This window comes from Rhinatrema bivittatum, chromosome 1 (genome assembly GCF_901001135.1).
Source record: "Rhinatrema bivittatum chromosome 1, aRhiBiv1.1, whole genome shotgun sequence".
NCBI classification, from domain to species: domain Eukaryota; kingdom Metazoa; phylum Chordata; class Amphibia; order Gymnophiona; family Rhinatrematidae; genus Rhinatrema; species Rhinatrema bivittatum.
In genome coordinates this window covers 136,776,875-136,791,873 of record NC_042615.1, presented here as the reverse complement: position 1 = coordinate 136,791,873, position 14,999 = coordinate 136,776,875, and the positions used below count along the sequence as shown (strand labels likewise).

The 14,999-nt window shown below is 42.3% G+C and overlaps 1 protein-coding gene across 1 annotated transcript in view; it reads left to right on the top strand.

Annotated features, from left to right (window-relative positions):
• Positions 1-14,999, top strand: part of EXOC1L (exocyst complex component 1 like) — a 62,333-nt gene that overhangs the window by 35,253 nt on the left and 12,081 nt on the right. The window contains exon 2 of the mRNA XM_029584140.1: positions 9,415-9,545. Coding sequence (XP_029440000.1) covers positions 9,415-9,545 — 131 coding nt within the window. The remainder of the gene's footprint in view (positions 1-9,414; positions 9,546-14,999) is intronic.

Sequence of the window (14,999 nt, the reverse complement as noted above, 5' to 3'; positions counted from 1 at the left end):
TCAGAAAATGTTAAATGATTCCCTTCACGGATGGGTTTTAAATTCCTTGTTTGCATTAATGCACAAACTTTATAGACATGGTAATAAACCTGTTAGGCTACTAGCGAATTTGGTGGGAGCTCAGAGAGATTCTGTATATGTCAAAGGTATGAAAACTAGTATGGGAGAGTGGTGTGCTGACGCTAAAGGGATAGGGAAGGTTTTCAGGGACTTTTATCGTGAGCTGCTGAGAGGGAGGACTTATTGCTGTGAGGAGATGTTATGTCTAAGGTTAAGTTGCCAATGGTGGGGGAGGAAGGCTTGCGGAAATTAAATCGTCCAATTTCAATGGGGGAAGTAGCATCTGTTATTAGGGAGCTTTGGTCTTTTAAATCTCCTGGGCTGGATGGACTGCATGCTCTCTTATACAAAGTGCTGATAGACCAAGTGCAGGAGCCACTCACATGTCTTTTCAATTCAACGATAAGTTCTGGGAGTATGCCATGGTGATTGTTTTGCCTAAGCCGGTGAAAGATCCAGGATGCGCTACCTCTTATTGCCATATTTCACTGCTAAACCTGGACATAAAGATATATGCTAAACTCCTTGCTAATTGATTAAAATATATATTGCCTTCCTTAATATCCCAGAAACAGTCAGGTTTTGTGTTTGGAAGATAGTCTACCATTAACATCAAGAGGCTGCTAATGGCTATGGAAAAATGTATTTTTGCTGAGATCTGTAATCCACTGATAGTTAGTTTTGATGCAGAGAATGCTTTTGACAGGGTTTCCTGGTCCTTCCTGCAGTATGTACTGGATGCCTTTGGCTTCCGTAGATATATATTGGAAGCAATGTAGGTATTATACTCCAACCCCTTGGCCTATATACAGGTTAATGGGGCTTTGTCAGAGGCCTTCCCCTTATATGGAATAAACTACTCACACAAGTCAGAATGGAACCTTCAACCCAGATTTTCAAGAAGATCCTGAAAACATGGCTATTCCAGAAAGCCTTCCAGCCAGCAAATTAACGACCCCCCTCAATCACCACAAACCCACACAACCATTCCCCACATTCTCTCCGCCTACATGTAGCCCATCCGAACCAAGCCCCAAATCAGTTGCTCCTCCCTACCCCACTTCCTGGTCCACTACATACTTTTAGCTACTAAGACCTACTCAATTGTTCAAGTTGCCAAGTGTTTGCTAGTTGCCCTTTGAGGAAGAATAAGACACTCCTGTCTCATCAACTCATGTGCTTTTTTTTATATATCACATGAAAATTATTAACTAAGTTACTCTGATACAATGTAAAGAATAATAAGACACCGTTGTCATATTATTTCATGTGTTGCTCTGTAAACCGATGTGATATGCCATATCAAATGTCGGTATATAAAAACAAACAAATAAATAAATAGATATTGTGGAACAAGACAGGGGTGAACCTTATCACCATTATTGTTTATTTTAACGCTAGAAACTTTGATAAGGAGAATTAAGCAGGAGGAATCTATTAGGGAAGTTTCTTTTGGCCCAATTCAATCTAAAATCATGCTATTTGCGGATGATATTTTAATGACACTATCACAGGCACATTCTTCTCTTTCACAGGTATTGCGGTTGATTACAGATTTGGGGAAATTTTCTGGATTGAAGCTGAATTTAAACAAGTCTAAGGGGTTAAATGTGTTGGGACATTTGGAGAAAGGTTAGACTGGATTCCCTCTGAGGTGGGCAGGGGAGAAAATTAATTATTTAGGGGTTATGCTCCACAGAGACCCCAAGCAGTGTACTATATATATATATATATCCTTTGCTGAAGGAATTTTGACAGAAAATTGAGGCTTGGATGGATCTCCCCATATCTACCCTAGGTTGTGTGGCCCTATTGCAGATGATACTAATACCAAAGCTGTTATATATTTTACAAATGGTTCCCATCATATTGAGGTGCCAAGATATTAAGCTTCTAAATCAACTGTGTGCCCGATTTATCTGGAATTCCAAAAAAGTGAGATTTTTCTGAGGCTAAATTCAGCTACCCTAAAGTAGAAGGTAGTATGGGTTTTTCTCTTATCAAATACTACAATATGGCCAGCAATCTGGTTACCATAGCTGGGTGGTTAGGGAGTTGTGGAGGTTCCAATACTTTAGAAATAGAAGCCAATTGTGTATCTCTGTTACATTTAAAATACAACCTTCATGCCCATAAGAATTCACTTCCTGCTAAAATATCCCAGTCTTTATACTTTTGTATCATCAGACAGACGTGGAAATTCTTTAGGTCATAACTTTCTCTTTCTTGGGAAATATCCCCTTGCCTGCCGCTAACTGGGAATCCACACTTTGCAGCTGGTGAATCTAATAAACTATTCAGGGCGCTGGAAGCTATGATTTGCAATTGGGGAAAGTGTTGTATTGTATTGACCACCTGGGGTTCTGTTCCAAGGACTTTCTCCCCTATCTTCAGTATTTTGAACAATAGGAGAGGTGAATATACCTCAGGCATTTTTAGAAGTTTTTGCACTTGGGAAAAGCGAGGAAAATTACTATATCTATGGCTTATAAATATCTTCACTCCACTGCCACCTATAACTTATTGGATGCCATGGCAGATGTATGGGGGAGGGACCTTGGCAATCACATTATGGGAATGGAAATTTTGGCAGGTATTCAGACAATTAATAAATCTACGGAGAGTATGGCACTTAAAGAAATGCAATTTAAAATATTCCATAAGTTATATTTCTGGCCTATGAAAGCATATAAGGCTCGTATTGCCCCCTCTGACCAGTGTCTGAAATGTAATATAGTAAGGGCAATTTTTCTGCATTGTCTTTGACATTGCCTTAAGATTCAGCAATTTTGGCGAATGCTTCTAAAACTCCTGAACTCACTGTTGGGACTCCAATTTGTATAGTCAGAAGCTTTTTGTCTATTAGGTACAGAGGGCAAGATTAAAGCCAATATGGCTCAAATACTAGTATTGACCAAGTCTAGCTTAGTAGCAAAGAACCGTATCATCTAACTGTATTGCAGGGGCAGGCCCTTCCATAACATTGTGGAAGACAAATATGGTGAAACTGATGTTGCTGAAGCAAAAATCAATTGATCCATTGAATGTAAAGTCCAAAAGACACTTTTTGGAGGTTTGGCGACCATTCTTTTCCATGGTACCAGTGAAATTAATGTCATTTTTTATCACTCTTGGAAAAGGAGTAAAAGCCATATTTTTTATATATTTTAGGGGGGGGGTAATCTTTTCTCGATATTATACATTTGGGGAACGGGGTTTGGATATTTAACTATATTTTATATAGTGAGTACCAATACTAGGGGATGGCCCAGGTAGAGTTAAAGGTCCAGACATAGATATAGAGAGGGGTGGGGTGGGAGGTACATGGGTGAGTGGGGATAGGGAAAGGGAAGGCATAATGATGTTGGAAGTAACCTTAGCGAACATATTGCTACTTGTTATACAGTATCTATGTTCTGTTTATAAAGCTGGCAAACATTGTTTCAAGTACTGTTATATGCTGTTGTGGAAAAACCCAATAAAGATATTGGAAAAAAAAACAACACAAGCAACACAACAGGAATGAACAGATGGAGGCTTGCCGACGGGTTGAATTCCTTTGGAGCCTTGACTGCTTATACAAGTAACATAGCTGCATTGAGTAGAAGCTACAGCGTTGATTGAATCAACTGCCGTTGGAGTTTTTACGACTCACAGATAAAAGTTGCTGGCTTCAGCAGTTTGGAGTCAAGCAAAGAGAGTGGATTTTAATATTACTTAAAGATAAGTACGGGTCTAAATTGCGACAGCTGCCATTGTTCAATCAGAACTGATTATAATACAAGAACATAATTAGATGAACTGAGTCCTTTGGTGGACATATAGTCTTAACAATTTTATAAAGTATTTTTTCCATTGATGAAACTGGTAATATTGGCCATTTTTGCTTAAAACTTTCTAAATTGAACTTTTTTTACAATGAGATATTTATATGATTATTTTTTAATAAATGGAACAGTGATAGTGTGTTTTTAGGATCTGTTTTCTGGTGTCTATTTCTACGTTCTTTTCCTCTTTCTCTGTAGATCTTATTACAATACAGTAGGATGATATGTTATGATTAGTACATTTAAAGTAATATATGTCATAGTGGTCCAGCAATTGTAGTGAAATAATTGAATAAACAAAGATTTAGATACATGACTGAAGGATTGACGGTTCTATTATATGTTTAAGGTCAATATTGTAGTTGGTGAACAGTTTTTGGCGGTCTCTGTATAAAGTAGAGATCCACAGTATGCCAAGACCAGTTACGTTTAAGGACTGTGTGTTACCTGAATTTAAGATGAGTTGCACTAATTGTTTTGATTTTGGTTTTTTCACTGTAAATAAACTGCACCTAAAGAACAGCCAGAATCTGCCTCATTTCTCAAGCTGTTTCCAAGCCACTATTGCGCAAGTTACAACGTATGGTGGGTGAGTGGGATCTCTTGCCTAAGAGGGAAGCACAGGCAAGCACTCACAGTCGCAGCAGTAGAAAAAAAAAATCTGCAGAGGTTTTTTTCTTTTCCTGGGACCTCCCAATTTTACCCAGCCAGCCATTGCATAATAGACCAAGGGGCTAGCCCCACCTGTGTAGTGAGTAAGGGCTAGACAGGCCAGCAGGTTTTGGGGGAATTTTTTTCCTTTCTCCTTTCCCTGGAGAGATACATAGTTTGAAGGCAGGTTGATAAGCAGGGAAGATGGAGCAAGTGATCCAGGTCCTTGCTACAGGGCACTAACATCTCAGAACGCCCTGCAAATGCAAATTAATCAGCAGCAGGCATTGAGAGAGTAGATGATGCAGCAGCATAGGTGCTAACCTACGGGCCGATTACAGTAAAAACGCGGGAGAGCAGGCAAACGCCCGCTCTCCCGGCACGCGCACAGGCCACTCTCCTGTGCGCGCGATTCTATATTTAAATGAGGCCCAACGGTAAAAACAGGCAAAAGGAGGCACCAGGGACACTAGCACAACCCTAGCGCCTCCTTTTGGACCGGAGCGACGGCTGTCAGCGGGTTTGACAGCCGACGCTCAATTTTGCCAGCGTCTGCTCTCGAGCCCGCTGACAGCCACGGACTCGGAAACCAGATGCCGGCAAAATTGAGCGTCCGGTTTTCGACCCGACAGCCGTGGGCCAACTTCACTTTTAAAAAAAATTTTTTTTTTTTACCTTTTTTACCCTTCGGGACCTCCGACTTAATATCGCCATGATATTAAGTTGGAGGGTGCACAGAAAAGCAGTTTTTACTGCTTTTCTGTACACTTTCCCGGTGCCCGAAGAAATTAGTGCCTACTTTTGGGTAGGCGCTAATTTCTGAAAGCAAAATGTGCAGCTTGGCTGCACATTTTGTTTTCTGAATCAGGAATACCTAATAGGGCCATCAACATGCATTTGCATGTTGCAGGCGCTATTAGGTTCGGGGGATTGGACGCGCGTTTTTGGCCCCTTACTGAATAAGGGGTAACGCTAGCGCGTCGAAAATGTGCGTCCAATGGCGGGTCAACAGTGCGCTCCAACGGAGCGCACTGTACTGCATAAGCCCAATAGATAGCACAAGCTGTCAAACTGCTGTAATGAGTCCACCTCCCATGTCATCAACACTGTTTAAGATGACCTCAGGAGAAAATCCTGATGGTTTCCTTAAAAACTTTGAAAGCATAGAATGATTGGCAAGCTAGCTAGAGGAGAGGTGGGCTACCTATCTAGATAATCTACTCACTGGGAGTAGATATTTTCCAAATCACCAATTTGGAAGGGAGGGTCACATAATAGGAAGTCAAGGCCACCATTCTAGAGAGAGTGGGACTCACCCCAGAACCCTACCAACAGTGATTTCAGCAGGTAGTTATACAGGCTAGAAAAAACCCAAGGAACCTATTTCACAAATGTTGCTTGGAAGTGACCAGCCGGAAGAGAAGACCGGGGTGGAGGTAGTCAAAATGGTTCTGCTGGAACAATTCCTAGACAGCCTCGAGTGGCCTATGTGGCAGTGGGTCTGCCAACACCCAAACCTTATGGTTGAAAAGGCGCTGGAAGTAGCGGAGGCCTATTAGGCCACTCAACTAGGGTAGAGGATGGCAGAATTCTAAGAGTCAGAGGTCTTGAGAGCCAGTAAAACAGATCTGGCAGGACTTTTCACCTCACCTGTAAACCTCAGCTGTTCCACTATGTTTCAGCTGTGGAGAAAGTGGCCATTTTTCCAGATATTGTCCCTGCAGGGAAGAGCCAATGGATATAAATGCTGTGACCTCCACACTTTTTTAAATTTTGTGGATATCCCCAGTCAGGGAATCTCTACTTTTGTGATTGCAGTTGAGCTGGATGGCTTTCCAACCCAGGCATTAGTGGATTCTGGGAGTGTGAAAGCATTCATACAAAAAGAGTTAGTGAAGAAGTCCAGATTGACTGCAACAGATTAGTGACCCTGGCATGCATCCACGGGGACCCATGGCAGTATCCAACAAGCTGGGTACAACTAAAGACCCCAGTCAGCCAAGACTCAGTTGAGTTGGGTGATAGGACGGGACAGTCCAAACTTCAAAAGCCTCTGGAACCAACTCACAACGGGCTTTTCCAACCACAATGAAGAACTGAAGTTTCCAGAACACTTTCCTTTGGAGGATCTAGATTATATCACAAAGATTCTAAGACTCCTAAGTCCCAGAGGCAAGGCCAACAGGACGAGTGGAGGAGTAGCCTAGTGGTTAGAGTAGTGGGCTATGAACAAGGAGACCAGTTTTCAAGCCCCACTGTTGCTCCTTGTGACCTTGGGCAAGTCACTTTACCCTCTTGCCTCAGGTACAAACTTGGGGGGGGGGCATTTATCAAAGTGCTATAATGGTGTTTTCGCATGTGGAAAACACCATAATGCATGGTGAAATGCAAATTAGGAAAAAGGGAGGAGTTTGGGGCAGGATTTGTGGCCAAGTAGACTGGCTTCACAATTTTCAAAGCCATATTGCAAAGCTTTTAACTACACCTTTTCATTTGAGTTAAGCTGTGTGATATGGCTTTATTGCACATTACAATGTTTTTGCAAATAGCATTTTCAGTATTTTAAGCTGCTGGAGAGATAGCCTAGCTATAAGGCCCTCATATGGGGGGAGGGAGAGAGAGAGAGAGAGAGAGAAGCTATAAGGCCCTCATACTAGGTAGGTATTAATACCTCTATATGAGGCCCACCTAGTTACTCGAGGTGAAGTTTAGGTAGGGGTTAGGGGCCACTTTGACATTCATAGCCACCTTCTAGGGAATCACCTGAGGGAGGAAAAGACCCGGGAGAAAATACTGGTACAGTTCTATTGGCTGGGCCTACATAAAAGGTCCAGTTGTATTGCCAGATCTGCCCCACCTGCCAACTCACTGTGGTGTCTGTGGACCCTTGAACTGGGGTAAAGTTGGCTCTACCTGCAGATTCTCACCACCAGCAGGCAGACCCAAGTAAAGCAGTCAGGAGCTTCACCACTACCAGTCCATGTTCCCCTTGGTTTGAGCCTTTGGATGCTGGGGCCAGCAGGACTTAGGCAAGGGTCTCTGCTGATGACAACTGGAACAGACGAGCAGATGAAGGCTGGAACAGGAAAACGGGTGGAGAATGAAGCAGGCAGAACAGGTGAAGGCTGAAACTGGCCCTTTACCAGAGTACCAAAACTCAGGGCCTAGAAGGGTTAAGCAGGCCCCAGAGACCAGGTAGAGACATAGTATATGCCAAGATATCTTACATTTAAGAATTGTGTTACCTGAATTTAAGGTGAGCTGCATTGATTGTTTGATTTTGGTTTATCCACTGTAAATAAACTGCATCTAAGGAACAGCCAGAATCTGCCTTCTTATTTCTCTGGCTGTTTTCAAGCCGGTATTGTCCAAGCTACCACATGCAGTTATCTTCATCTGATTGCTGAGCTTCCAGAGACTCATAACAGCTGAACCAGACTACTGTCTGTATAATTATTCTTCTCACCTTGCAAGTTACAGTGAATATTGAATTGTTTCTTCATTTTAATAACTATTGCCCATTCAAGAACTGAGTTCCCTGATATTTAAAAGTTAGAAAAAAGGTTTAACTAACTGTTTAGCAATTCAAGCAAAGGCAGATGATTTATGAGAACAGTACTGAAGTAATTAGCAGTAGTTGTGGGTTTTAACTCCCCCATATGGAGATTTAGATGGTGTTCTATAATAGTTTATAAACCCCTGAAACCATCTCAGGGTATGGATTCCTTAGTTGACCTTCTTAGGGGCAGCATACCCTTTGCTGTCCCTGCTTCTGATTTTTTTTTTTTTTTTTTTGGTTGGGAGAAAAGGACTCTTAGATCTCATGGGCTGAGACCTGGGTAAACAATTGAATTTTTGATTAGCTTTTGTTGAGTGAGGAAGAAGTATTTTTCCCACCCTTCCTGCCTCTTATTTGGTTTCCCCTTTGAGTAACATTTTTCCTTCTTGTTTTATATCATTGACCGAATAGCTGGGACTCAGGTTTGGTAACATTTAGAGGAAAGAACTGGAATCCATTCCTCATCAAAGAGGAATGGATTCACATCCATTATCAGAGAGAGGGAGTTGGAGAGTATTATTCAAGAGCACATCACTACTTACCCAAGTTTGAAACACTTGGGAGAAGAGGAGTAACAATAGTGCCAAATCAGTACTACCAGGACAAGAAAAGGAGAATTGGGATGACTACAGGAAAGGTATGAGAACTGGACTTGAGAGTTTATAGATTGAATGGACTAAGTATTTACACATTCCACAATGGGAAAGAAGATGGAACTTATGAGAAGAACTTCAAAATTAATTTTAAAGACTGGCAAGGAGAAAGAGCTAAATTATAGAAGAAGTTGGCTTTATTTATTTATTTAAAGATACTGTAATTGCTGTAAACTGGAAGTCACAAATTTATTGAGAATTCAGATTGTAAATTAACTGAACAGTAAATTAATTGAACAATAACATCAAGCACTGTAAAGTACCTTTCATTCAATTCCACCAAATTATCAGTAAAACTGACTTGGAATCAGACCTGCTTCTAGTGTGATTATTGTCACTGTCTAGTTTACCTCTCATCAGTGCTGTGTACAATGGACTTAAAGGGTGACTTGGTGTAAAGCAACATTACAGGGCCTAGAAGTTAATCTTCGCCCTGCAGGGAATTCTGGGCCCTCAGAGTAATTTAACACTTTTTGGAGAACTGATCACTTAAAATTGGAACTGAGGGGTGTGCCTTCATGCCTCTATCTGGGACTATCAACCCGGGGGCAAGTTGCATATATTACAGTATGATGGCATCCTCTCCAAAATCAACTATTTTATAGAAGGCTAGCTAGAAAATCTTATGGTATGTTACTTACTGCAAATATCTTTTGTCTTGCAGTGACAAAGTATGAAGATGTTCAGATATGCATGGTGAAACGCCACAGAATACAACTAGAAGAAATGTATGAGGTGGCTGAGTTTTGGCTTTTGAAAGATCTGGAGCTGATTGATGGAAAAGATGCTGATGCTGTAAGTCTCTTGAACTGTAAGATGGTTTCAGTCATAACAGAGCAGAATGTGAGCTCAGTGAGCAGCATCAAAGAAAAGTAAACTTCCATAATGTTTGGAAAAGCAAATTTTCTGTTTACTGCCTTAGCATTCTGCCCTGTTGTCCTCTGACACTTGTATAAACTGTATAAGTTCTCAGTTACAGAAAGAGGGACAAGGCAGAACTTCAAACCTAGTCAGTGTCATATTATGATCGGTTAGGAACATCAAACTTCTGTATATTTGACACCCCCTCCCTTTCTAGACAAGAACAGAGAATAAGAAGGGTAAATTGAATTATACAGTATTTGTACTGGAGATTGAGATGTAACCCCCTTCTGGCACATTAATCATGACACAAGGTTTAATGGGTCTTAAGGGTTGGTGGTTGAACAGATGATGAAATGGATCACGGGGTGAACAATCCACTGGAATGACTGATCAGACCCCTCTGTGGTCACACAGAATATCTCTATGGATGTTACAGATAAGGTACAGCCTTGGGGTAACTCTTCTGTAACTACCCATCTAGATATTGATACGTGCTAGGTGCCAAGGGAGGGGGTTAACACCCTAGAAGAAATAAAACTACATGATACCCTTATGACTGCAAATGGGAATATGTGTTTGTGTAGTGCCCCCCAGTCGTACAGATAAACTGCTGCCAAGAGAGAAGTTATGCTGCAAGAGAAGAAAGAGCCCCTTCTGCTCCCATGATAGGAGGAAATCGGACTGGGGGGTTGTAGGTTACTGGATAGGAACAGGGATAGATGGATCCTACGCCCAACCTTTCAAACTCATAGCACCCAATAGATGCAGTTTACCACTCTCCTTCTCTAGGCAGGGAGGTTACAGTAAATACACATCACACAGAGCAATTTCTATACTTTTTACTGATAAACAGAGTAACGCAAAAATGAGCAGGAAGTAATATTAGAGAGTAGGAGGCAACATGAAAAGAGGCAGCTTTTGAAAAAAAAAATGCAATTAACAAACAAGACAGCACCTCACAAACTTTTTCAAAAAGGTAAGTATTCTTAACAATGAAAACTAAACTTCCATTATGTTTGGAAAAGCAAATTTTGTGTTAATTGCCTCAGTATTCTGCCCTGCTGTCCTCTGACATTAGCATATAATATCAATACTTAACCAGCAGTTTTACCTGTTTCTAGGTACACAGGGATAGGGCTGTGCAGGCCAAATAATATTATTTCATTTTATTTGGTATCTTTGGAGGAGGTTCTTCCCTGAATTTCATTTTATTGGAGATTTTTGTCATTTTTTTTATTTCAGCAAAGTGTGTGTTGCAGTCCCGGTTACAGGTTCTGCGACCGGGTCCTTACCTCTCTCCACGGAGCTTCCTTGGCGGGATCCGCAGCTCGGACCACCGCGCTCCGGGTCGGCAGGCTGGGGAGGCGGCCTGCGAGCGTTTGGGCCTGTTTCGCCTGTTTCGCGGCGGCATCTCCATGAGGGAGACGCCGCCAGGCCTCTGAATCCAGCCCCTCCCTTCCTAGGCATGCGCGCGCACACGTGAAGAAGCCCAATTTAAAGGGCTTTTCCCACCAGACCATGGACCGCCCCTCAGTGTGACATCAGACGCCAGCAAGTATTTAAAGCCGGCGTCTGCTTCAGTCAGACGCCTTGCAAAGAGGTTCCTTGCTGGAAGTTAGTTGCTGTGCTTGGCTGCCTCTTGCCTGTTGGTTCCTGGACCTGCTAGTGTTTCTTTCCAGTTCCTGCTTCAGTTCCAGTTCTGGATCTTCTTCTGTTCCAGCTCCCGCTTCAATTCCAGTTCCAGATCTTCTTCTGTTCCAGTTCCCGCTTCAGTTCCAGTTCCAGATCTCCTTCTCTTCTTGGTATTGATTCTCTGGTTCCTGACTCCTGCCTGTTCCCGGTCTTCTATGCTTGCCGCCTGCCTCGACTTCGGATTGCTTCCTCTTCTCGCCTAAGTCCCAGCGGCCTGGGTCCTCACGGGCTCCTCCCGGGGGGACCTTGGGTCTCCAGGGTGAAGACTCATGTTCACCGCCTGTCTGTATCTGCCTCCCGGCTTGCTGTTCTCCACGGAGTGCACTTCCTCTTCCACCTCTTCACTCCGTCAGGCCGGCCTAAGGGTCCACACTCCGCTTGCAACAGCGTGCACTATTTGCAAATAATGCATCCTATTTAGAAATAGTGCACACTATTGCAAATACTGCATACAATTTCTAAATAGTGCACAATATTTACAAATAGTGCACACTAAAAAAGATAGAAAATAAAAATAGAAATTTGGGGGTTTTTCCTATTTTATTTTTTTAATGACATGAAACTATATTGACAATGTGATTGACATTATCTATGATATGATAGAGGGGATATGATAGAGGTCTTTAAAATCATGAGAGGTCTTGAATGAGTAGATGTGAATCAGTTATTTACTCTTTCGGATAATAGAAGGTCTAGGGGGCACTCCATAAAGTTGGCAAGTAGCACATTTAAAACAAATCAGAGACAATACTTTTTCACTCATTTCACAATTAAGCTCTGGAATTTGTTGCCAGAGGATGCGGTTAGTGCAGTTACTGTAGCTGGGTTTAAAAAAGGTTTGGATAAGTTCTTGGAGGAGAAGTCCATTAACTGCTATTAATCAAGTTGACTTAGGAAATAGCCTCGGCTATTACAGGCATCAGTAGCATGGGATCTGGTTAGTGTTTGGGTACTTGCCAGGTACTTGTAGCCTGGTTTGGGTTGGAAACAGGATGCTGGGCTTGATGGACCCTTGGTCTGACCCAGTATGGCAATTTCTTATGTTCTTATGTCGTTGCAAACAAAAGCACATCACAGCAGGAAAAGCATGCGAACACCTTGGTCTCCACAGTATCTCTTTTTGTCTTTAGGTAGTGCTGAGGGCATCTGTCAAAGTCTTTCTGCAAAAAGCTTGTCAGTCTCTCTGATGCCAAAAATCTCTAACTCCAGGGGAAAAACGCCATGGGGAAACCAAAACCAGGAAACACAATTCCTATTGGTGTTGAAACAGCAGGCAAGTTCTCTTTGGTCTCACACAGTCAGCAGTGTCTTGCAGAAATTGGGGCATGCCCTACAGTCTGCACTGCCCAGCCATTCTATAAGAAGATTAACCCTGTAAGGACTAGATTTCCTTGTCCTGGGTCAGTCACAGTGCAGACAGAACAGCAACATTTGTTACAACAGGCTGCAAAGGGAGCAATTTGATGCCAGGTTCCTCAATTCTTTTAGGCACATTCCCCTGTAGCCCCTTTCCCTGACCTATATTTGTGCACAGGGGCTCAATCGGAGCACCATGGCCCATGGCAGGACCCATGCCTCCCAGCACAGTGGGGAAAGAGCCAATCTTTCAAGCCCCTTCGGTTTTCTCTGACCTCTGGCATTCTTCTGCACATCCGTCCAATCAAAAGTTCAAAAGCACCACACTATACACAGTTGTCCAAAAATAAGAACCTTTACTGGTCACTGATGACAGGAAAAACAATCCTCCGGCTCCACAGCCAGCAATTTAAAAAATTGCTCCTACTGACCTGCATTGGTACTTTGAGGCAGGAGAAAGCTGTTTGCTGCATGTGACAATTTCCTCATGCCCTACCTCAGATGGAGAAGTGGCAGGGATCTTCTGGAGGGAATGAAGGAGCATGAAGGAATGTTAGGCTGCAGCCGCCCCAGACGTTTGCTCCAAATGTTGGAGTGGCTAGGCCTCTAAGGCCCCTGATCTTTACTTTTGGGGAGAGACTGAGGCAATCCATTGGGGCACTGTGGCTCCTTTATTCTTGTACGGGAGATGGGAGAGAAGAAATTCCTCCGTGCATACCAGTCCACAGTGAAAGAATTGGTTAACAAAGGGGATTTGAAGACTTTCTGTGCAGAGTAAAAATTTAACACCTGATTAAATCAGGTATTGAATTTTTATCTTTGTCGAATTCACAGAAAATAGCAGGTGCTTACAGCATACCAAACTATTTCCGATGGGTCTAGAAAATTCTAAATCCACATATAATGCTCCCTTATTTACATACAGGTAAGTGAGAAATTTATCACTTACATGTTAATTGACTGAGGGACCATCTTAATGTACATATTAAGATATTACCCCATAGCACCCTACTTTTAACATGCAAAAAAAGATCCTTAACATAACAATTTAAACTTTATTGCATAGGCCCCAGTCTTGCCCTGGCTGTTGATTTTTGTTCCTACATCCATCTGATGGCTCACAAGAATGCTGTTAAGAGAGCCATGGAACCAACAGGGCAATTACTGAACCCATGTTCAGGCTCTTGAAAACCCACATATATCCATATATACTTCTCACACCACACACATAAACATACAACACACCACACACACATTCATCTGCTCCCAGCACACCCACACTGCCACACCTACACCCCTCCACAGAGACTGGGAAAATAAATTACACATCTTGTTAATTCACAATCGCCCCCACACACACATCCTCATACAAACACAAACCCCGCACACACACACTTAACACAGCCACATCCCCCACCTAAACATTACAGCCATATCCCACAAAAACCCACACTCCACAACACCCCTTACGCACACAACCTGTTCACACATTACCTCAGCTTCGCACATACACTTACCCCCCCAAATATACATACACAGCCACCACTGAGACACCCGCACACACACGACCCTCCACATTCATCCAATTTACACACAACCCACACACTCATGCATCCTTTATCTATATATACAGTTCCTCACAACCATATTCACTACTTACAAATACCCAACTATGCCCCCCAAAAACACCCCATAACCTCTATACATATACAAGTCTTCCATAAACCTTTCCCACTCCTCCTACCCACTCAAAAACACACATGCACCCTATACAATCATCCTCCCACTAGGGATGTGCATGAAAAATTGTTTTTGATTCATTTTGTTTTTTTATTTTGGGGGCTTTGTTTGATTCTTTTTTCATTTCATAGCCATTTCTTTTTTTTTTTTTTTTCATGTTTTGTATGCAGGAAATAGCACACATTATTAGCAAGAAGTGAGCACTATTTTCCAAAACCAAATAGCACAAAAATGTGGAGATTTTTTTGGCAGGATTGGCCATTGTCATAATGCCTCTGTATCACTCCATGGTGAGACTGCATCTTGAGTACTGTGTTCAGTTCTGGTTGCCACATTTCAAAAAAGATATAGTTGTGATGGAGAAGGTACAGAGAAGGGCAACCAAAATGATAAAGGGGATGGAACAGCTCCCCTATGAGGAAAGGCTGAAGAGGTTAGGGCTGTTCAGCTTGGAGAAGATATGGCTGAGGGGGGATATGCTAGAGGTCTTTAAGATCATGAGAGGTCTAGAACGAGTAGATGTGAATTGGTTATTTACTCTTTCGGATAATAGAAGGACTAGGGGGCACTCCATGAAGTTAGCAAGTAGCACATTTA